Source organism: Haliotis rufescens, unplaced genomic scaffold (assembly GCF_023055435.1).
Source record: "Haliotis rufescens isolate VD_foot unplaced genomic scaffold, xgHalRufe1.0.p SCAF_17, whole genome shotgun sequence".
NCBI classification, from domain to species: Eukaryota; Metazoa; Mollusca; class Gastropoda; order Lepetellida; family Haliotidae; genus Haliotis; species Haliotis rufescens.
In genome coordinates this window covers 24,066,483-24,092,217 of record NW_025963857.1, presented here as the reverse complement: position 1 = coordinate 24,092,217, position 25,735 = coordinate 24,066,483, and the positions used below count along the sequence as shown (strand labels likewise).

General features: G+C 39.5%; 1 protein-coding gene across 7 annotated transcripts in view; it reads left to right on the top strand.

Annotated features, from left to right (window-relative positions):
• The first annotated feature begins 3,448 nt into the window (after window positions 1–3,448).
• The window catches only part of LOC124116365 (protein MTSS 2-like), a 108,767-nt gene continuing 86,480 nt past the window's right edge, over window positions 3,449–25,735 (top strand). For 4 of the 7 annotated variants that reach the window (XM_048397770.1, XM_048397769.1, XM_048397772.1 and 1 more), the window contains exons 1-2: window positions 3,450–3,883; window positions 24,443–24,504. In XM_048397770.1, the coding sequence (XP_048253727.1) occupies window positions 3,806–3,883; window positions 24,443–24,504 (140 nt within the window). In that variant the 5' untranslated portion in view covers window positions 3,450–3,805. Of the gene's footprint in view, window positions 3,884–24,442; window positions 24,505–25,735 lie in introns of all 7 variants that reach the window. The other 3 variants (XM_048397773.1, XM_048397774.1, XM_048397771.1) reach the window with 1 other exon arrangement.

Below are 25,735 nucleotides of genomic sequence, written 5' to 3'. Positions count from 1 at the left end.
TAAGTTCTCCACTGACTCAGCTCTATACAAAGGTCGATAAGATTGTTTACTCGCTGATGTGGTTTCATTTCGATTTGAAGGTCGTGTTATAAACCTTTCGTATTTCGTTCATTCAAATAATACATATATTAACTTGCTTTTAAAATACGTTGTCGTCTTATGTGTGTGTTTGTGTAGGGTAACTTTTCGGGATATTACATTATATGTTTCTCTTGTATATTTTTGTCACGATCAAAAAATACAAAAAAAAAAAATAAAATAAAATAAAAGTCAGCAGAGGAAACATGTAAACAGTATGTTGCTTTTAGGAAAACATCATTTATTGTTTTTACGGAAGTGCTCTACTCGGTGCTTATAAGCTGTGTTATTTGCTGTTTGGTTGGATTAAAGTAAGGATGTGTATCATTCCACTGGGGATGGGGTGGGGGGAGTCACATTGATATTGAGTCGCATTTTTGGCTAAGGGTCAGCAGTCGTACTAATTTGGAGACGCATTATTTTCCAGAATTACGGTATGGCACCAACTAAAGTTAAAGGTAGAATCGTATAGATTTATTAGAGGTCAATTAATGTATGTACAGTTTAATTCATCATATATGTTATACCAATATAAACTGTAGTATAATTAATGGTCATACTATAAACATGTTCTTCTTACAATCATACTCGTATATCGTTTTATATCGATATATGAATTCGGCCTAATATCGCGATGCATTGATGAGTCGTTTCAGCTCTATTGGTTTATAGTGGGTGACTGATTTAAACAAGTGTCGTATCTTAAAATGCGTGGCTATAAAGCGAGTGATTATTGATTTACAAATTGTTTGAATGCGGCTATTGACGATGAGGTGATGATGGCAATGTGATACATACATACATACATACACACACACACACACACACACACACACACACACACACACACACACACACACATACATACATACATACATACAGACATACAGACATACACACACAGACATACAGACAGACAGACATACATACATACATACATACATACATACATACATACATACATACACACACACACACACATACATACATACATACATACATACATACATACATACAGACAGACATACACACACACACAGACAGACAGACAGACAGACAGACAGACACACACACACACACACACACACACACAGACAGACATACATACATACATACAGACATACATACAGACATACAGACATACAGACATACATACACACACACACACATACAGACATACAGACAGACAGACATACATACATACATACATACATACATACATACATACGCACGCTCTCGCTCACTCTCCCACCCACACACATACACACACGCTCTTTCTCTCCCCCTCCCCCTCTCTCACTCTCTCTCTCCCTAACTTTCAACCCCTCCTCTCTCTCTCCCTGTCACTCTATCTCCCTCCTCTCTCTCCCTGTCACTCTATCTCCCTCCTCTCTCTCCCTGTCACTCTATCTCCCTCCTCTCTCTCCCTGTCACTCTATCTCCCTCCTCTCTCTCCCTGTCACTCTATCTCCCTCCTCTCTCTCCCTGTCACTCTATCTCCCTCCTCTCCATCTCCCTCTCTCTCCCCCACACACACTCGCTCCCACAAACATACTCTCTCTCTCTCTCTCTCTCTCTCTCTCTCTCTCTCTCTCTCTCTCTCTCTCTCTCTCTCTCTCTCTCTCTCTCTCCAATACTATAGTCATGCATTTCAAAAAGTGAATTAACTTCGATACCCCATGATCGTTGGTTCGAATCCCCGAACCCGCCCTGGTCATAATCTGGGTCTGTTGGCACCATGCCAGCTCTGTGGGTTTCACCAAAGTGGTAAACGTCTGAGAACTGCATCTCTTCGGGCTCTCCTCCCACATAAAACAGACACGTCGGGATATAACTGAATTACTGGTAAAGGCCGCGTTCAGACACACTTACTCACTTTTTAAGAAACCCTCAACGCCTGTTTAATATGCTCCAAACTAGTTTTGTTTGTTTGTTGTTTGACGCCGCACTCAGCAATGTGACGGCGGTATGTAAATAATCGAGTCTGGACCAGACAATCCAGTGACTGACATCAAGAGCTTCGTTCTACGTAGTTGGGATACGATGACATGCATCAAACAAGCCAGCGAGTCGGACCACCCTATCCCGTTGGTTGCCTCTTATGACTAGGCGGGTTGCTGAAGACCAATTCTAACCCACGGGGTTCCAAACGTGTACATGTATGAATATGACAATAGTCTATGACGCATGCGCAATTTGTATTAAGATACAAAGCTCGTGGGATCCAGTCATTGGACATTTCTTCTTTGTCTGGGAGCGATTCCTGAGACCTGCTGTCTATCATATTTTGTTTGGCACAATGTGTAATTTGCAAACCTCAGTGGTATATTGTGTCCTAGATTTGAGAGCAGGATTATATATGGGACACGTGCCAAAATGGCGAATATATTTGTGGTATCACTGATTAGTATTCCAGTCAGTTCTGAGTGTGATAAAGTCTATGTTTTATGTACATGAACAAATTCACTCGGACGGATATATCCATGACATTGTATTCTTATCACGACGCTGAAACGTGGTTGTCTTTAGATATGTAGTTTTTCTTTCAAGAAAATATTGGTTTAAAGAAACCCTCCGGAATGCCATACACAAAACACATGTATAAATGTAGATTTTACTTGTTTGACTCGTCTGAAGTCGTTATAACGAATATTTGAGAACAGAGAAGACATGAGAGATATATAAATCGGAATGTCGATGATATTCGATAATAACATTAAAGAGATAATGAAAAGAATCTAAAAAAACAGCGTAAAGGTGTATCTGTAAAAAATATATGCAGCATGGGCGGATACAGCTTTTTTGAAAAGGGGGGGGTGCACAATTAAGACCTATTTATTGTCTTTGGTGGTAATGTATACAGAAATAAGGATTTTTTTCGAAAAATAAGGGGGGGAGGGGGGTGCACACCCACCCATCCCCCCCCCCCCCCCCCCCCCCTCCCTCTCCCTCTGTATCCGCCCATGTGCAGATAGTCGATAAGAAAAAGTCTTATTTGGATTTATTGGGTGATGCATGTCACTATAGTATTTCAGTACTTTTTAATGATATTCCTAAACTGCTGAATATTTCTCCCGTTTATAGATATTATATTTATTATATGTATTTGTGTAATTCGTCAATTGAGAGGAAAGATCGAGAACACGGGCTTGCTGTATTCGATAATAACGATCTGTTATCGTTCAATACCACTATATTATTGACAACCTTTAATGAGGATACGACTAACTAGTATCACTGAAATCAATCAATTTATGGTTTTATAGATGCCGATGGTAATAAACCGATATTCTGCACCGCAGCATGACCGATATTCATGAACATACCAACACCACACAAACCGAAAACCAATCAGCGAGCGCGCTCAAGTCACGTGACTCCAAAGGAAGCAGCGCTCGCCATGTTCACAAACTCATGATGGCGAAAGGAGTGTACTGACGTGAGTTAGGATTTTGTTGAGTTTTGACAGAACGTCATGTTGTGCAGTTATGCGATCGACGATGGATATTTCAGAAGAACTTGTGTACATTGTGTCTAGTGCTGGATAATATTTCTAGTGGATTATACGAAGAGGAGCGGCCTGTTTGTTCGTCTGAATAGCACTCGTGCAAGCTTCCATTCATTGTCAGGGTAGAAGATATCCTACTCTAAATCTTCAATTTCAGACGAAAAGTCAGTGGAATAATTATCATCGTCCGGAATTTGTGTCACTGCACAGAAGCTCACCATGGATGGAAATATAAGTGTTGAGAAAGACTGCAGTGCCCTCGGCGGTCTGTTCCAGGCGGTTATCAACGATATGAGGGTAAGTTTGCTCAAACCTAGCCAGCTGGGTTTACTAATGCTACTGTCTCGCTCGACTGACTTGCAATGTACTTTCATTCCCATGTTATTGCACGTTGATTGCGCCAGGGTATACGTATTGTTTATTTAGTATCACAGGTTCGATCACCAATGTTAATTGCATATTCCCACAGTTATAAAAGTGTGAATATTGCAAACAAAGCGATCGTATCCGCTTTGGGCTTCCTGTGTTAGATGTGAGGACTTGCCAATTAACCCTTTGACCTTTGTTTATTGTACTGAAGGGTTAAATGGGAACGAAGCATGTTACTAGTTTGTTATACAACCGTAAGTGTTAAATACCCTGAGTGATTTAACACCATCGAGATTGTCCATAATGGACAGTGTGTCTTTCTTTCAGTTGCACAATGTGTCATTTGTAGTAACATCAGTAAGCTTTTGATGTAGGATAATTTTATGACGGCAGATAATTAATTTATTACACACCTTAACAATTCATTGAAGATGCAGTGTAACAACACTATCAAAGTCATCACAATGAAAATATGTTTATTACAAGAATTACATCCATACAAAAATTTGACTGATTCTAAATTAAAAAATCAGTTATTCATTAAGGTAAACCAGGGTTCATTGTTAAGAGAATGCCTGCAACAATCCTCAACAGAAACAGTCAGTCATATATATAGCTTAACATGCAACCAAGTTGGCACAACATCATGTACTAAGCAACAGACTCATCAGTGTTCAAATCTAAGGATCTATGTCATTACTGATTTATTTGAACTTAAGATATAATATAAAAAAAACAGGGAAAGAGACTAACAGTTTTAATCCACTAGCTAGTCCTTATAATGATAACTTATAGCAAAACCCTTGAATAGGGCAAATTTCTACTAGTCCTTATGATATCTTAACTATTGGGTAGTTTGGCAAGGACGATATGGCTAGTACCAATTTCTAACACTGTATGATTAAGAGGTCAAGCATGCATTTACCGAGATCAAATATGTCCCAGAATGATACTCCTTATTTCAAACACTACTTTTGTTGAATGAACTATTGCTGTATTTTTTATGTGAACAAACTGAAAACAGTCTACAAAGTTTTTCATACACTCTCTATTTATCTACTACTTCTTTGTATTGGGTTATATTTGCATTATTGATACCAACTTAAACTAAGCTATATTTAGTGCCATTGATCGTCTGCATTCACTATTAATGAAGACGTGAGAGGATTTTTCGAAATAGTTTAGTAGGAGGCTTAGGCCAGAAGGGCTCATATAAACAGTGATTAATTTCTTATCAATACATTATCACAAACCAGGTACCATTATAATAGAAAGCTTATCCTTTGTAAGTAGAGTTATGTAATGTCAGCATGACCCACAGACTAGAAGGGTTACTCATGGTGATATCATTATCTGTGTGTAACACATGTTAAGTACCCATATCTTGAACAATTGCAGGCCTATCATGGCTGAAGTTGATTCTTGACATAAATTTGTTTTGAAAAGAGCTTAAGATATCGTAAACATGGTCTATCAAATTCATTACAGGATCAATATACTTGAATTGTATTATGAGCAGACATTTACACTAATATGTCAGAAAATGGCTGGGCATAAGTTTATTTGTAACCATGGTTACATTTTAATAAATTCTGTGTGTGGTTACATCATCTGATCTCAGTGCTACTGGTTTTAATGTTAGGGCTTTTCTTTTGCCCATAATTTTTTATTTGGCTTTTGGAAATGTACCAAATATAGCACTGACATCAACATGTGAGATCAAGTCATGCAATCTCAGAAGGCATTGCCATTGTCATATTTTTGTTAATACTGTTATATGCATTGATTTTAGATTAATTTGCTGCGGCAATAAATTTGATATGCATTATTATGAATTTTGTATAATGGTATTTGTTCAGGTCCTTTAGAACTGTCCACACATGACTAGTTTCATCGAGTGATCAGCAATTAAAAAATAATGGCCCCAGGAATTCTTTTATAATTGATGGCATCAGTAAGCGTATACTTCAGTACCATACAGTTGTTTTTTAAGGATCGGGGCTTGTTTTGTTAGTTCTCTTTTAAAAAGTTATTGATTGTTTTATCAGTTTGATATTGTTCCTGTGTTGACTTGAACATGTTGAATCAGTGATTCCATTGAACATTCTTAAACAAATGCAATGCTTTGCCCTAGTTATTTAAATTTAATGCAGCATTTCGAGGAAAGTATTTGGATGTAGCTTTAGTGCTGGGGTTCTACAAAGCGATCGTATGCTATGGTGATCGTAAATCCAATGTATGCTTTTAACATAGACTTAAGACTGTTGTAACTTTACGATCGCATTGTGGAACAGGTCCCTGAATGATTTTATTTTGTCAAGTTGTTTTTGTTATAAACCCAATATTCTTGATATTATTATGTATTTGTTTTATAACTAGGGCAAGCAAAATCTTGATGCAGAGTCCAGATTTCTGTGAATAATTTAAATTTGACTCAGAGGTGGAGCATGGATTTACCTGGGTCAATCTGGTTTTGAGTCTAGGGGACTTTGGTGATTTGTTGCGATATGTGGTACACTTCACTTGATTTCCAAGAATGTTATTGTTCATGTCGTGTCATTACACAAGCTGAAGCCTTTTGCATATTTTAAGTGGAAATTTTAATCCTAGCTTGAAGCAAATCGACCATTGATACATGTAGTCTGAACTCTGAAATGTCATTTATATCTAACATGCAATCTACAGGTTTAATTGTTTTATGTTTTAATGATTCAAGCAGCCATACTTTCTTGCATCCCTCAGGACTACCAATGTAAATAACTTGCATCCATTCTCAAATTGTCTGTATGTATATGGTAGCACACCACATTTAGCATCCAGTAAAACACTGGTCAAGTGACCATTAGCACTACCAGTGAAATGATGGCCTACATTAGAGATACAGGGCAAGGGCCCCAAATTACAAACAAATGGTGGTCATTTGTATTCTCCGGAGTCACTGACACACGCCCCAGGCGGTCTGTCTTTACTGTGGTAGTCATTCACCCTGGTATTTATGACTTTGGGGTGAGTGAGTGGATGTCGTTTATCACCACAGTCAGCAATATTCCAGCCATATCACAGCAGCCTGTAAATAATGAGTCAAGACAAGGCAAACCTATGGATGACAGTTTTAATGATCTGCCCCATGAAGATCCTGGTTAGAATAGGTCTTCAGCAATCCATGCTTGTTGTGAGAGGCAACTAATGGATAGACTGGTCAGGTTCACTGACTTGCTTAATGCAATATCTGGATTAGAATAGGTCTTCAGCAACCCATGCTTGTTGTGAGAGGCAACTATGCTTGTTGTAAGAGGTGACTAACGGGACCGGGTGGTCAGACTCGCTGACTTGGTTAATGCATGTCATTGTATCCCAGTTGGGTGGATCGATGCTCATGATTGCAATCACTGGATTGTCATGTTCAGACTTGATAATTTATATTTCCGCCATCATATAGCTGAAATAATTCTGAATGCGTCTTTAAACAAGAAACAAACATCATGTCCCGCCTGGGTAGATCGATGTCAATCACTGGTTTGTTTGGGGGCAGTCGTCTAAGGCGCCGCGATTCGCTGTGCAGAGTTGCGTCCCTTGGGCACGCCAGAAACCTATGATTGTGGGTTCGAATCCTGGTTCGCCCCGATTATGTTTCTAGGTTTGTCAGCACCATACCCGTGCTCGTGGGTTTCATCGAAGTGGTAAATGTCTGTGACCTGCATCACTTCGGGCTTTCCTCCCACATCAAGCTGACACATCATAATATAACTGGAATACTGTTAAAAGCGGTGTTAAACCCAACTCACTCACTCACTGGTTTGTCTGGTCCAAACTTAATTATTTACTTTCTGTTGTCATATTACTGGAATATTGCTAAGTGTGGCATTAGCAAACAAACAAACTTCAGCAATGATCCTCATCACAGTTTTAAGAATAGAATTATTTTTGTTACAAGATGAGTTCAGAGGACTACTCACTAGTACAAAACTTATGTCGCTTGTCTTCAGAGTTTGTAGCTAGTCTTGTTTTACCGGCTTGTACTAAAATCACTGCAATGAGAACTGGTAACGTGTTGTTGGTAACGTGTTGTTGCCATCCAATGTTACTAGCCATGGAGGACTACTAGGATTGGATTTCGTAGTCAAGCCGACTAGTGTGAATTTTCCAAGACTGACATTATTGACCAACCATCATTATTTTAGAAGTGTTCAGAATCAAGAGGCTTCCTGGGATCTTGGAGGTTTGCTCCCATCCCATTTGAATCTAGGGACCACATTGTTTTGTCAACTCTTCTGACAAGCATGAGGTACTGGGGACATGTCTTGCCCCGTATTGCCACCAAGGTACTACTTTGAATGGAGGGGTTAAACTTTAAGCTAATAATGTAATGTCCTGATATTTAAAAAAGTCACTGTGAAGTCTCAGGCCATTCATTATCTCTAGCATAGGGCCAAATACAAAGTCTTAAGATTTATGAATATGAAATCATAAAACGAAAATTTAATCCTTCCACATTTATAAGGCTCACAGGAAGACGGATGACACTTTCAGAAACGGAGATACTTTAATCCTGTAATGGGTCTTGGCCGTTTCAAACTTACAGTCACTAAGTCAGTGACGGTAACTGGCATACAGAAAGTCCAACTTAGCAGATGTTGAAATGCTAGCAATATTTTCTCTTTTGTGAAGAAAACTCAACTTTCACAGGCGAAATCTAAATGGCTACATTCAAGGTTTCGATATGGCATGCTGATTTGATACAATAACTATTTCGTTTCAATATGAATGAAGCAGATATAACGGTGAAAAGATATCTTAACACATGAGCACCTCATACACATCGCTCCCTTACTGATCGTGATCTGCATTATTTGGCTTGTTCATGCTGTATTTGAAATTAAGCATGAACGTCATGGGGCTCTTGTCAGAATGCAAATGTTGAAAGGAAAGTGTTATGGGATTGCTAGATCAATAATGTCACCCTCACAGTCAACCTGGGTATCAGATCAATCCATTTTCTGGGTCACAGACAGATTGTCATCAAATTTGTCCTAAAAGATGTGTTTCAAATTTGACATTATGAAGAAAAATGTCCTTTTGAAAGTTGTTGAATCATGAAAATGTGAAAATTGTCACAAGGGAAATCACTGCAGATTTCAAGGACAACATTAATTTTTAACACTGCCTTGATTTATGGAGAAACAGAACATCGCTTGCATTAAACAATGTTAAATATTTCCCCAACATTAATTCTTTGACATGAAAATTTATATAAATGTCCCATGTTGTTCTTGTCTAGCAAACAAAGATGGTGGATCAAGGAAAAACTGTGTTGTAATATAAGGTGACAATGATTCAGGACAAATATCTTAGGTACACGACGACAAAGGCTTGTGTCCTCATTAATTTCACAGCAGAAAAGGTAGCCAGTATATCATAGAGGATTACTTTGCATTTTTAATCCCAGAACACTCCTTCCAACAGTCCCTTCCCACTTGTCACCTGTCACTCGCCATCCCGGAGGAGTGTTGGTTGCACCTGTCCCCATTGTGTCACTATGTAATCATGCAACACAACGGCGTATATTTCAGCAGTGTATTGAATGCATCAACGTCTATAACATGTACTTGTCACACTGGTAGCACCCAGGCGTGTGCCAGCTGTTGGGGGAACAGTACATGTGGGTTGGGTTGGAGGTCATGATTGAACTTATATAGCATTGTGTAATTGCTTTCAAGTTTCTGAAGCAGGTTTAAGAAGTTTATTTTGAACAGTTGTGTTTGCCATGTTTGTTTTTTCTGGGAGAATTAGGGGTGGGACTGGGAGGGAGGGGATGTCCAGTGATGTGAATTTCTACTCTCTGAACCTGTGAAAAAAACTGATTTGGGGATTACATCATCTTCATCTCTCAGTTGTGGGGAAACATATAGGCACAGATGGTTGTACCTTTCTCAAGCAAGTGTGTTAGTGATCAGAGACCCGTGAAGATCCAAGGTAGAATAGGTCTTCAGCAACCCATGCTTGCCATGAAAGGTGACTATGCTTGTCTTAACAGGCGACTAATGGGATTGTCTGGTCCAGACTCGATTATTTACAGACCGCTGTCATATAGCTGGAACATTGCAGAGTGCAGCGTTAAACAACAAACAAACAAATGTTGTTTGTCAGAGAAAGGTACCCTGGTACCAGCACTGATACCAAAATGTCTTTTTGAAAGAATAAAGGAGTTGAAATCCATACAGTAACTCTAACTTCATTGACGCTACTGCACCTGCTAAATGCCGCTGAAAGATATAAGAAGTAAACTTTTCATTGAAGCCTAATGAAGTAAAACGTGATATAACTTTCTTTACCTACTGGGAACAGTATTGTAGGCAACAAAAGAGTTTCCGCAATGAATATATCCCCACTGAAGTAACAAAAATCAAACTGTGAGAACAAGACATAAAATTGCTCTGTTGAAAAGTAATATTGTTAAGGACAGCAACCATTGTGCGGAGTATGTGGTAACAATATCTTGAGACGCAGTGTTATGTCATTTTCCTGGGCTTGTTTTTTTTGTAAAACGCATATGACATGTATTAGCTCATGCACTAACATGGTCATGAAATATTTGCTCAGGGAAAGTGAATCTGAAAAGTGTTTTTTGAAACCCAAGCCTTGTCACCTTACAATCCTGCTTTAATAGAGAAGTGTACCCGGCAATAAAGATTTGTGAATCTAGTTTCAACATTGAAATTCTTAAGATGTTTGAACTTGCAGTGAAAGTGAATTGATAAGGACTTGGCTGGCGGCTTGAATAGAAAAATAGACGAAAGTAGGTCAACACCTTATTGATTGGTTTCATAATGAATATAATCTATTTCACCAAGGTACGTAGGTGTTATGACGTTATTGCCTGACAGGGAAATATGGCCTGTATTAGTTATTGATGTGTGTCTGCTTGACCTCGCATGGTATTCATCAAACAGGCTTGTTCTGTTCCTTTTTCCATGTGGATTATAAATACTCCTTGATCAATGCCACTTGCATCACATTATGGGAGAAAGATGACAAGAATTACTGTGTTGGTACTAACAAGGGAGAGTGTTTATATTTTATGTGATTATTTTCTCAGAAAGTTTTTATTTTATTTTTTCCTTTTGTTTTAAGTGAGTGGACAATATGTAGTTATTTTTCTCATGGTTGGGGATGCTGGGCGATGATGAAGCAGATGGCGTTGTCACAGGAAATGTGGGAAAGTGAGAGGAAGTTATGGATGTGTTTTATTTTCAGCGCTTCATTGAAATTCCTTCTGGGAGATGATGATAAGCACATGCAGGAGCATGAAGCTTTTATCATATCCGGATATTTGCAATCACAATTACTACCTGGTAGACAAATCACAAGTTAAGATAAACAGTCTGATCCACGCAGAAATATACATTAGTGATGTTGTAAGTAGCGGCATGTTTTAGGTATATCAGTAGGACGGACTTGAGGAGGTGGAATCTCGACTTCCTGTCTGCATTGTTCCCATAGATTCCTGAGAGAGTCCCAGTTATGTTTTTCCAGCTGTGTCTGATTCCAGCCCCTCTGCCCCTACTGGTGTTCCAAACCCCCCTTGTTCTCCCTTCCCTCAGTCTGAGGATTGTTAACTCACCTCGAGACACACACCCTGCCCCTCACTTAGCTTACCTTCTTCTGACTTTCATTGGGATTAAATTTCATTGAGCACATTTCCCAGTTAAAAATTGGGTTATTATTTAAAAGTACGTATGTATGTATGCACTGTTTGACACTAGGCATGCTTGTCCATGTTGATTTCAAGGCATCCATGATGAGAATCCATGTTGTAGGAATATTTAAAATTTTCATGGATCGTGTTTTGTGGAGTGTAAGAGTAAGACTTCAATAGAACATTCTGGAGGCAAATTTGAGTTCATATTAGCATGACATTCCAAGTTGTCATGGTTCGTGGAAGAGTGACAGAGCCTGTTTGTATTGGTGTGAGAAGGCATGAGCAGCGCTGCTTTCTCAAGCAGTTCAGTAGTGGTGCAGTATCGTATGTTGGGAGAATAAGGCTCACTGGTGTTGTGTAAGCCGCCATGCTACATGTAGGAGTGGTTCCCTCCATGTTTACTAGTTATCTCATAGGGGAAGTGTGCCACATATCAAGGTAACTGCCAACGTTTCAATAAGAATATGGGCGCACAGGTCGCCCAGTCATCTAAGGCGCCGCAATTCACTGGGCAGATTTGTCCCTTGGGCGTGCCAGAACCTATGACTGGATTTGAATCCCAGTTCGTTCCGATTATGTTTCTTGGTTTGTCAGGACCATACCCATGCTCTTGGGTTTCACCGAAGTGGTAATAGTCTGAGACCTGTATTTCTTTCCTCCCACATCACGCTGACACATCATGATAATACTGGAATAATGTTCAAAGTAGCCATAAACCAACTTGCTCATGAGGAATACATCCATCTGGTGCAACATTGTCTATTGCTGGAGCCCCAGAGGGGATTCCGGGTTTGAATTGGTCCCCAGCAACCAATGCTGGTCTTGAGGATGGACTGGTTGGATCAGGTGATTGGGCTTGGATGCCTTGGTTGCTTTTGTTTCATCGCACCCTGGAGGCATGGATTGTTGCTCATGATATCAATCTCTGGATTGTCTGGTCCAGATTATTTTCAGACTGCCATCATGTAGCTGGAATACATAGCTGGAAAACAACAAACAAGCATAATTAGTAACTAGAAAACAGATCTAGGTCACATGGAGTAAGTGAGTGAATTTTGTTTTAAGCTGCATCAAGCAATATTCAAGCTGTATCATGGTTGAAGTCAATAATCATGTCTGTGTCAACCGGTGGTTGCTATGAGCACCGTTCCAGTCGTTGAGGTATGAAGGCATGCAATCAACCAAGCCACTAGCCTGACCACTAATCCCATTTAGTCGCCTCTCACAACAAGCTAGGGATAATGGGGATGTGCTTTTCCCTGGAATCTCCACGGTGTTAATGTCACATGGACATGATATTCAATTAATACGAAGCAATAGTGAATTAATGATACTGGTTTTATGACTGATTGTCACAATCTTCCTCTGACATGCACTGCCATCAAATGAGTTGGCCAGCTCCTAGGTGGAGCATCTGCCTGTAAAGTCTAAGGGCGATGGTTCAACTCCGGCTGGGTAATACCAAAAGTTGTTAAAAGATGCTAGCTGTACTCTGCTTGGGGCTAAAACAAGGATATCTCAGAGGCAACCGCTATTTAATCAGCATTAGTCCGGACTAGTGTAAGCAGCCACACATGCACGCACGCACGCACGCACGCGCACGCACACACACACACACACAAATATAGATTTTAATGCACATTGCTATATCAGTTAAATAATCTTGAACTCAACACATTAAACCCCATCTCACTTCACAATGATTATCGATATTTAATCTAATACACGCTGGGTCTCTAATACAAGCCAGTTCTCTAATTCACCTAGAATGATAGCTTGTTCTCAAGATGAATTTTTTGGTTGGAAAAATTAAAATGCTGTTTGCTTTATTTCTGAGTATAAATTTAATTAAGACAAAAAATAAAATGAATTCTTTGATTTGCATAGAAAAAGTTGGAAAGATAATAACATGCATCTTGTATAAATGACAACATTGTTTACACATACTTTGTTATCCATATAAATTGCTTTCTAAAATTATTCTTTTGTGGTTTATTAGAATGTACAACTGTCAGCAAGGTAATAAAGTTTACATTCAGTACAGTGTCGGAATCTTTCGTGTCAACACAAACATGTCTTTGTCAGGTACAAATCCGGATCTGATGACTTTAGTTTGGGGATCACATGAAAATATTTGTACAAGAACCTGGAACAAGAGAGTCAACCTGTTTATGTGGAGTGATTTCAAATTAAGAGGAAGTTTCAAAGCATGTCACAGTTGATTCCCCCGTTGTAAATCCCTTAAACTCACATGAAAGATGCTATCAATTTAGTCGCTTCTTTGTCTGGGTATCTCCTTAATGGAACAAGGGTATGAGCCTGGCTGACATGGGTAGAGATGTTATCATACCTAGGACAAATTGATTATTGCGGGTAGTCTCAGGTGGAGTCATTGTGGGTAATGGATCTACCCCTGGGGTTGACACAAAGGTGATAGGACCTCCGCTGGGTGGCATGTCATGGCGCTCAAGTGATCTCGTGATCACGCTATACACAGGATGGGGCAGCATTACAGCAGACTGTTTGGATTTTGAAGGAATAAAATTGCTGATAAAGTGAAGTAGAGTTGATGTTATGCAGTAACCTTGAACATGTTATACAGTGGAATTATGGCGGGAAGTCCACAAGTCTGCCATAATCCAAATGTTTAAACTGTAGGGATTTGGGGAAGTGTGTGTCTGTGTGTGTCTGTGTCTGTCTGTGTCTGTCTGTGTCTGTCTGTGTCTGTGTCTGTGTCTGTGTCTGTGTCCAGAAGACTTGTGATTATGATCATGCTTGAATGAAGATTAGAAAAGATATATTTTCTTCTATTCTTTTTATATAAAGCAATTCTATCATTTAAACATTTAAACTAATGACATGTGGTATTTTATGGTGTGAAATCAAGTTCAAACAAGCTATTTGTTTGTCTGTGATTAGTTCGTTTAAAGACTTTTATGGCAGCCACATTAACAAAATAATGAGGAATATGCTAAGGACTTCAGCTGCAAATTTGTCATCAAATAGACAGAAAATGGCAACGGTAATCAGGTCATATTTTTGCTGACTCAGGACGTAATTGGGGTAATTTATGCAATTTGCTAACGAGATAATTGTGTTGATGTTATGCTGTGGTGTAGTCAATCCACCACATGGCTAATTGCCTGTCACCACACCACAGGCCTATTGCTATGGAGAGTCAGTCTGATAATAACTTAATACTCCAGTAAGCTGTTGTTTATAAATAAACATATCACACCCTATAGTTGGTATGTAGAAATCAATAGAAATTACTGTAAACAATGGAAAATGGCTTGAACGTGTGAGTTCCACCAAATCTTTTGGAAAATATTATGCTCTGGCTTATCTTGTCTTGCAAATATATGTGTTCTTTGAATGATTTCATTGTTTACATAGCACTCAGCAAGATTCCAGCCATATGATGGTGGCTTGTAAATAATCAAGTATTGACCAGACAAACAAGTGATTGATATTATGAGAAGCATCCTGTAGGGGTACCTGAACATGTGATCAACCACATCATTGAACCTGAACACTTGATCCATGAAATTGTCTTGTATAACAACCATAGGTTGCTTAGGACCCATTCTTACCCAACAACAAACAAACTTCACCTAGGGGCAAATCTTTGGTCCCTGCCTTAATATTGCTGGAATATTGCTAACATCAGCTACTGGTAAATGTCCTGCCCTCCTGTATATTCATAGACTTATTACAGTACAGCGCATATCATAACAAATTCAGGTTCTGACCATGCAGACTAATTTGATTGAGTAATATTGATTGTGACAGCTGAGTACCTAAGGAAACCTAGCTCGAGCTTTAAGCTAGCCTTGCTCCAAGGCTGTACTGAAAGAAAGGGATGTGTACTAAAAAATCCTGATAGGCAAGTCTAGATAGGGAACAGTACAGTCTATGGACTCCAGGCTCTTATAGGGACGGCTTGTTCATATTGTTTACATAATCTAGAACTTATGATTTTTACTCATATTTATTACCTTAGAGACTTTTGCAAGTCTAGCTTTAAGTTTACCTGATGAGATATGTATGCATTTACTATCTCAGCAAGGCTTTGGTATCGTACTATACGACATGGGTGTAAACAATACTCGGCTTTCTGCTGTGGCTCGGTGTATTGCGTGTGATTTGACACTAGAGTGCACACGTCCTGAAATGGCCAGTGCCACTAACGAGGCAGATCTTTCACGAGTTGGTCGTAAATCCTGTCAGAACCTTGTAAGGATCGGTTCGTTAACGTTGTGAGTTTATCTCAAGTACAGTCTGACCGAGGTCCAGATTGTCGGACAGGTGGTGTTTTGAGGTGTTAATTATACCCATTGTGGTGTGGGGCAGAATTGTACTTAAGATCATCCTTCAGTAAAGTTAGTGAGTGGATCGGGATTTACGCTGCAGTTGTTTATTAATCATCATAAGTTGTACACAATAGGGATAGTTTGTGGAACCAGTGTTCTAAGTTAGCAGGAAAGTAAGAAGGTCCTTGTCCTTCTTACAGATTTAGGTGGTCCTTAGATTCAAATACTGTGGGAGCAAGCCCCAAGTGACCCACACATCCCTTTTGAACACTGCATGGAGATTTGAACCTGACTATTGTATATGATGAGCAAGTACACTTACTACTTGGCTAGGGCATCACCACCCTGAGGTAACAGGACAGTAGGAAAGTGACTTTCTGAAAGGAAATGGGGACTATGCTTGTCATAAGAGGCGTTGAACGGGATCGGGTGGTCAGGTTCACTGACTTGGTTGATGCATGTCATCGATCCCAAATGCCTGGATAGATGCTCATGATGTCGATCACTGGAATGTCATGTTCAGACTTGATTATTTACAGACTGCCATCATATCGCTGGAATGTTGCTGAGTGCGGCGTTAAACAACAAACGACAATGAAAGTAGCAAGAACATGATATGGTGTCCCAGCTTCAAATTAATGTGGCCTTAATATTAGTTTGAGAATGGCATCATGGTTCATGTACTAGCTCTTGTAGGGTTCTACAAGTTTGGACCCAGCATGAATACATACATTGTAATGATAAGCCATTATCGGTATCCTTGTGCACGTGAATTGTTAATGGTGTTGCATAGACGCTAAACTCTTTGGGGATCCCGGTTAGAATAGTCCCCAGCAACCTATGAGGGCCGTTAGGAAGATAGGGTTTGGTTGGTCGATGACTTGGTTGACTGTGTGTCATCGTACCCTCATATAAGGTATCATTGCTCATTATATCAATCACTGGATTGTCTGCTCCAGATTTTATTATTTATGGGCATCGGTCATGTAGCTGGAGTATTGCTGCATGCAACGTTAAAACAACATAGCAAAGACAAAACACTTCCCACCTTCCTAAGTTTTTAGATTGTCTATCAAACTTTGATTATTTTGAAAGGGCACACATAGCTTCACAGCCACAGTTCTTTTATTTCCTGAGTGTAGATGGCACAATTACCTGCGGCCATGTGACTGACATTTGTATGTAGTTCCCTGGTATTGGTTCATGTGGCAATGCTGCGCTTGGGGGATTACAGGCAGTAGACTTGCTAAGATTACATTGAGCTCGGGGAAACGTTTGATTCATCGTTGAAATGCCAAAGGGAATTTCTTTGTCTACATGAAACCTATCCCAGGTTATATATTACTTGAACCAGGGTATTGCTCTAACCCGTGCAATGTTTAGTGTTTGTTATTGCAGTTTAACAGATGCTGCAAGCATGTAGCAGAGTGATGCTCCCAGGATGGTCTCGTATGTTACCTTCTGATATTGACAGACAGCCTCCGGTCCAGAGAGGTCCGGTGTTCGATCCCCGACTACGTCATACCAAAAGACGTTAAAAGATGGTACTTGTTGTTACCCTGTATGGCGCTCGGCATTAAGGGGATAAAACAATGACTGGTAGGGGTCGGAGTCAGTATACTGTGTCTGAGTGGGGTATTCATGTTAAACTGCGGCATGATATCTCAGTGAGCTAGCACTATAAATCGGCATCAGTCCGGACTAGTACAAGCAGCCACACAAACACACACACGTACATGCACGTCGCTATATAAGTGCAATAATCTTGGACGCAATTAAACCCCATTTCACCTCACCTCTCCTCTGATATTGACAGAATTGTCCGATGTTCCAGAACATTTTTTGCTGGCTTACTCACTCAAAGTTAATTTGTTTAAAACACATGTAAAACACAACATTGAAATAAAATTTTAATAAAAAGAACTAAATGTTAATTAATGAAAAGTATGTTTTAAATCTAATATAGAATAAATACATCGGGCTTGCTCATCTGCAAAATTTCAATTTGGATGTAAATTATTCTAGACAATGCACACTTGCTGTTTACACGAGTCGAGGTGGCTTCAACACTATCATGACTTTCTACATTTTTAATGTAACAATAGTTGATTGATACTGGTGAGATTGGGATTGTCATCAAACCCCCATCTGACTTTCCACAATAAGAATGCGCCCTCCAGGCATACCAGTGATAGTACCCCCTACCTGCTCAGCTGGGCCTACTACAGATGTAAGGGTTAATCACACCCTCAAGGACCATCCTGGACAAATGATCCTGATCAATGTCTTACATCACGCTGCAGGCACTTTGATCCACCTGCTCCCTTGATGCATGTCACAGTGATGGATGTGGCTCAATCAAATTACCAGTAACTGTAATCCCAAACCAACCCTGTCATCTTAATAATGAACTACTGTCTGTATCTTTAGGCTGGCAGGGCTTTCTAAAAGAGTCCCAAGATTTTCAAGAGTTTCAGAAATACTTGCTCCTACAGACCAAAAGTAAATGTTTCGTGATTTGGAATCGATATATATGTCATTGAAGTGGTTTTAATGCAGTAGTCTGCAGTTTCTGTGTAATTTTATACAGTTGTGGTAATATGTTATCAAACATGGAAGACCAGGAGAAATTGTTCTAACCCTAATGTTAAAAGTTTAAAATGGAGGTTCTTTGATTCAAATTCCTCAGGAGCAAACCTGAAGCAACCAGGACCCTCTTTAGTTCGAACACTGAACTGTATGCAACATGCCAAGTACACTCCAACCATGTCCCCGGTCCACAAAGTGATCTTTGCACAGAGTGTAAACCCACCGGTCAAGTAGTCCATACTTTGACCCACAAGATCTCCGCAACTCTAACTGTTGCTAATCATATGACGCAGGACTCATTATTCTTTCAAAATGGCATCCATTCCATAGCAGACGGGGGACGACCTAGCTGAAGATGTCTGCACACCTTGATGCCCATCTTCTGTCAGTAACCAACTGGTTACTGGTCAGGGAATGTAGACTTTGTATACTTGTCGCCATGATATATGAAGTCAGTGAGTTTGATGGTAGCCATCTTTAGCATGTCCTTTGTCACATGATCACTGAGCGAAGCAGAAATCCAATAATTGACAGGCATTAAATTGATAAAACACAACCTGGATCTTTTTAAGAAATGTGTGTTTGGGATAATACAGAATGAAAAGTAGAAGTGATCATTATCAAAATGTTATGAATATGTAATTTTACTAAGGAGGGACATGGGTGGGACCTGCATGACTTCGGGCTGAAGCTGACACACTGATATATGCGTCACACTTTTCAAAGTGGCATTAACCCAACTCAATCACACATTATATTATACACCTCTTTTTTTAAACTCAATTATCGATCATGGTATTGATGATTCTGTCCATAGGGCCATGGACAAGTGCAGTGCATCAATAGTTCGATCCATAGTTACACCTACCTAAAGCTGTGTGGGGGAGTTGTAGAACCACACTTCCTAAACACCTCCATAGGCCTGGATATGCCCTAATTTACTGGCCAGCAAAGGTGTGACCAAACACTGGCATGATCAAGGAACAATTTGGGCTATTTTGATCTCCACGTCAATATTGGCTGATCCAGACCAGGTGTTGTGTTATCTGACCTTTCACCCCACAGTTATAAGTTAAACACCCCTGTTTGCAAACTGTTTTCTTATGCTGACTTTAAGACTTACTGGTAGTGAAAAAATATTTTCACTTTTGGAGGTAAATGATGGTGGATTATGGTAGTAGTGAAGGGGGTCTTTGTCCTTTGGGGCTTTGGTGCATGTTTAAAAGTTTTTGTGTTGCTGCGAAATGATAGGGGCCTGTTCCACAAAGCTAATACTATCATAAGCGTATGTTAAAATATGGGAGTTGTCTTTGTGGAAGGGGCCGGCCCATGGTCCTAGGTTTTTTACTTATATATGTATCAACAATTTTTCCCCCATGTGGCTTTCAAAGTGGTGTTGCTTGTTTAAAATGTTCAAATAGATGGAGAGCACTTTGTTACATAGTTTAATAGAATTCATGTAGAGTTGGATGTATCCTAACTGAAACCATTTCACAAAATGTTAAAAGTGCTTGCAGGAGATATGGGACACAACTGGCATTTGGAAAATAGATGTTACAAGTGAATCTTGTTAATAAATGTGGAGGCTCTTCATTGCACAGAGTTATGCCCCATGGCATGCCAGGATCCTGCGGGTTCTAATCTGAGGTTGTCAGCACCATATCTGTGCTTGTGGATTACGATCTGCATCACTTGAGGTTTTCCTGAATGGAATGATCATGGGTGCTCCTTATTGTACCTTCAGTTACATCGGGAATCTGACAGAAAGGGTCCGGACTACAGGACACATTTGCATTTCAGTTTGTATGTTCTTTTCAAATTGGCAGTGAGTTTCTATTGCGTCCAATATTAAGGGGACATTGGATTAGTCAAGTGGTTATAGTGGTTGCTCATAATGAACAATTCCTGAGTTTGGTTCAGATGCACAACCCAATGGTGTGGCTACAGTGATAGTATTTCAATAGTGTTACCATCTTAGATGTTTCATGATTCCATGTGCCAACATGTGCACTCATGAAGATGCCCTTTGAAATTTTGGTGTGCCAACAAGAGGCATGTTTTAATGCAAATCAGTGAAATTCATTTCATCATGACTCTTCAGCTGCATATAGATGATAAGCAGTTGTAGTTTACAAAGTGTACACGTTCTTTTCACTGCCATTGATAAAAAACAGTCAACATGACATCAATACTCAGGGTATCACATATTGCGTCCTATATGCCTACAAATTGAGATCCGGGTAAGAATAGGTCTTCAGCAACCCATTCTTGCCGTAAAAGGTTACTACGCTTGTCGTAAGAGGCCACTAACGGGATCGGGTTGTCAGGCTCACTGATTTGGTTGATGCATGTCATCGTATACCATTTTTGTAGATCGATCTTCATGATATCAGTCACTGGATTGTCTGGTAGAGACTCCATTATTTACAGACCGCTGTCATATAGATGGAATATTGCTGAATGTGAAGTTAAACAACACACAAACAAAATACATTTACCAATGGCCTCAAATAGTATGCATTATCAAAAGGTGTATTTGTTAAACACATATAATTTCTTGAAATCTGTACTATATTATAAGCATGTATTTATGCATCACTGTGAAATAATGATGATGCCAGGTAGTTGTAAAAAGGTAAGCGTGTCTTGCCTACGTGGCAGCTGTCACAAAGACTTTCAAACCCTGAACAGACAAGAATATCTATCCTGACTTGATATCAAACATTAGGCTTGACTTACAGCTGTACACATCAATGGATTAAAATGTATTTTCATCGACTTCAAGCGAGACAAAGCACACCAATAATCCAAGCTTTGTGATCGAGCTGAAGCTAATGAGGAGAACGTGTACGTTTGCTGCCTGACTAACTCCGTATAATGCATGACGAAGAACACCATTGAACTGGTCTACAGCCCTTTCATTAGAATTGTATATTAGACTGTAACTGGCATTTTAAAAATTTCCTGAACCTTGACCCATGCGACATTATGTATGTTTTTCTACATGCGAATGCCCTCCGTGAACTGGTAGCAAATGATTTGATTTTCGAGTTCTATATAGCCACCTGATGATTGAAATGTTATGATTACTACGGATGACTGAGTGCAGTGTGGTGACATGGTGGCCGAGTATGTTATGATAACTGTATGACAACCAACACCTGCTTGTCAGGATAAGATAAGGGCTGCGACCTGGTTATCTAATAGGCGTGTGTGATCATGGATCTATGTTGCTTAAGCTCAAGATATTTTGAGTTGGTCTGGTAACCTGATTCTGACTGCCGTGTAGTTTTATGCAGAGTCATTTGAAATTTGAGTGTGACAGATGCCTCAATATGTATTGTTTTACAAATTTCCGATTCCATGTACATGTGATTAATCTTAGCCTGTGAGGTATTTTATTAACTAGTAAAATGATAAATCTATAGTTTTAAAACTATATTGTGGTTTTATATTTTTTATTTTCGTTAATTGTCATACAAATAACAAATACACTGGATAAAAATCGGCAAATATCTTAGATCTTATTTTGTTTGCCTGTACCAGAATGAGAGAACAAAAATTGGTGGAAATTTTGGTATAAAATAAGTGTGAAGATGTTGTAGCCATCTGACCAATTTTTTTAACAGTGGTAGGCAAGGAGCTAGGCATCGGAGGAGCTGTAGTTTGCTGTATAGAGTTGTGTCCCCTAGTGTACCAGGATTCTGTGATAGTGGGATCAAATTCCAGATTAGTCCTGATTATGAGCAGTGGCTTGCCAGTACCATACCCGTGCTTGTATAGTTCAATGCAAGTTTAAACACCACTCACTCACTCACTCACTCACTCACAGCTGTTGGTTGTGATGTTTGTGTAGCTCATGGCTGTTCAGTACCTGAAAACAATGTTTGTCAAACATGTGCATAAGAACGTGAACATGGTGAATGTTTTGATGTAAAAATCAGTTTGCTTTTTGTGGAATTCTGACTCCATTGAAACTGTTGAATGACGGAAAATGTAGAAATAGATTAAATGTACTGCCTTACAAGCAGTGTGACCGATAGAGACTACCAGAGCCATGCAGTGATTGTCAGGTCTTGGTTGTGGCTTGTGAGGCTGGGCTTGTAAGTCATTTTGTAACAGAATATGCCTATATCATTGTATGTAATGATGCATAAATCATAATATGAATGTGAATGAGATATTTCGTTCATCCAAAAATTATGTAGTTTGATATTTTTCAGAATGTGTTAATCATGTGGTAAATAACAAGGTATATATCATTTACTTTACAGAATGTGTAATTCATATGGTTTTTGGCAATGCATACGTCATATAATGTATATCAATCTGTACAGCACTGGTAACATGACATGATCACATGATCAGAAGTGCGACCTATAAGTACTTGCTGTGTTGCTGACACTATCGACATGCTTGACGTGCCATTGAGGTCGTGTGTTCACCAACGTATGTATGTAAACACAATCCAACATCAAAGCATGGTCATGCTTATCTCGCTCAAACAGTCGTACATGTTGTCAACATTCCCATGTTGCAACACATGTAAACACTTGGGAGACGATAATTAAGGATTGTAGGAGAGTACTTTGAGTGGACACAGACTCCTTGTTGGTGCTTAGTACATTGGATGGACTAAGGCTACTTGTCGGTGCTTAGTACATTGGATGGACTAAGGCTGCTTGTCGGTGCTTAGTACATAGGATGGACTAAGGCTGCTTGTCGGTGCTTAGTTCATTGGATGGACTAAAGCTGCTTGTCGGTGCTTAGTACATTGGATGGTCTAAGGCTGCTTGTCGGTCCTTAGTACATTGGATGGTCTAAGGCTGCTTGTTGGTGCTTAGTACATTGGATGGACACAGGCTGCTTGTTGGTGCTTAGTATATTGGATGGACTAAGGCTGCTTGTTGGTGCTTAGTACATTGGATGGACTAAAGCTGCTTGTCAGTGCTTAGTACATTGGATGGACTAAGGCTGCTTGTTGGTGCTTAGTACATTGAATGGACTAAGGCTGCTTGTTAGTGCTTAGTACATTGAATGGACTAAGGCTGCTTGTTGGTGCTTAGTACATTGGATGGACTAAGGTTGCTTGTTGGTGCTTAGTACATTGGATGGACTAAGGTTGCTTGTTGGTGCTTAGTACATTGAATGGTCTAAGGCTGCTTGTTGGTGCTTAGTACATTGAATTGTCTAAGGCTGCTTGTTGGTGCTTAGTACATTGGATGGACTAAGGCTGCTTGTTGGTGCTTAGTACATTGGATGGACTAAGGCTGCTTGTTGGTGCTTAGTACATTGGATGGACTAAGGCTGTTTGTTGGTGCTTAGTACATTGAATGGACTAAGGCTGCTTGTTGGTGCTTAGTACATTGAATGGACTAAGGCTGCTTGTTGGTGCTTAGTACATTGGATGGACTAAGGCTGCTTGTTGGTGCATAGTACATTGAATGGACTAAGGCTGCTTGTTGGTGCTTAGTACATTGAATGGACTAAGGCTGCTTGTTGGTGCTTAGTTCATGGGATGGACTTGGGCTTAAATTTCAAGTTATGAAGTGTTATGAATTGTTCTGTTCTAGCTAGCATTGGCATACATTTGAAGTTGACCCCGTGGGGATTTCAGATTTTGGATTCCATATGAGGCAGCCAAAATGATCAGTTGGTCAGACTTGCTGTCATTGTATTCCAATTGCGTAGATCGATGCTCATGATGTCAATTATTGGAATGTCTGGTCCTGACTCAGTTATGTACAAGCTGACTTCATATGGCTGGAATATTGAGTGTGGCTTTAAACAACAACAAAAACATTAACAATTGGCCTTTATCATGTTTATTAATGTTTTTATCTTACTTGCATCAACATGTTACATGGTATTTTCCTGTTGTTTCAGGGTAGTTCGCCGGTGTGGGAGGATTTTACTTACAAGGCAACGAAAATGCATTCTTCTCTAAAGTAAGTGGAAATTCAGCGTTTGTTCACGTAACAAATGGCCAATAATGTTCCTTTACAAACAGAGTTCACTGAACCAGACAGAAATTGTGAAGATTGTTCTGAAATGTTTCTTCAACAAAACATCTGGCTGGAAAAACTCCGTGATCATATTTTATGAGAATACACCTTGGGCGACCATGAGGATGCCCATTATCTTGTTGCAAACAGGCCCTGATCGCGTTTTCGCATATTTCACCAAGGCAACCGTGTACACTGAATATTGAATACAAAACGTCTGATGTATATCAGCGTATATACCGTCAATCTACCACAACTATTGTAGCGGTAAATATTGAGAAAAAAATCTTTTGAAGCAAACAAATCTATCCCTTGACGTGAGGCGCCATTAACCGACAAAACACTTTTCATAACGAAAACGGCAACTGGTTTCAAGTGGAAGCTATTGATGTAGATGTTTTGACACTTGTCCAGCATTAGAGTCGATGAACTCATCCGACTGTACCAGTCTTAATGTTGCTTTCATGGTCCCAGACAGTGTTTATATCCAAGCTGTCCCTTTCTCAATGATCCAGGGACGTCCATATTGTGTTGTGATGTGACTCATCTCCACATTGTAGTCGACTATGTGCTGCTGTGGGGCTGTACAATACACACAAGTATATATACCCTGTCTGTACTTGGGAGTAAATAGTCTGCAGGGGATATAAAGTCTTGTACTGACCTAGATACAGTCATTGCTCTGGGACTCAGGATTTAATTACTTGTTTATTATTAGTTATGAAAGGGTAATTGTTGCTTTGGCCAAATGGGTCTAAAAATAAGTTGTGATATTTGATTTGATGATAGAAAGAATTATTGGTAAAATGAAATAGGTGATGCACTTTAGAATTCTTACAGATATTCTTGATAATAATAACACAAGACTAAGGAAAATTAAAAAACAACATTTGTTTAAGGTAGTCTGGGCTCTTTTTACTTTTACATATTATAAGACATTGCTTCATTTTTAGTGGCAGTGGGGTAGGCTAGAGGTACAATGTGTGAAGCCCATTTCCGTTGTCCCCGGCCATGATATTGCTGGAATATTGCTAAAAGCGGCGTCAAACCCTACTCACTCTTCTTTGTAGAGAAAATATGGACTTGCTAACTTTATAAACCTCCTTGGGATTTTTCGTTTTAGGGTCTCTTTCAGAGATTGAGGGTATCTTAGATGATTTAGGGTTTCCCTCGT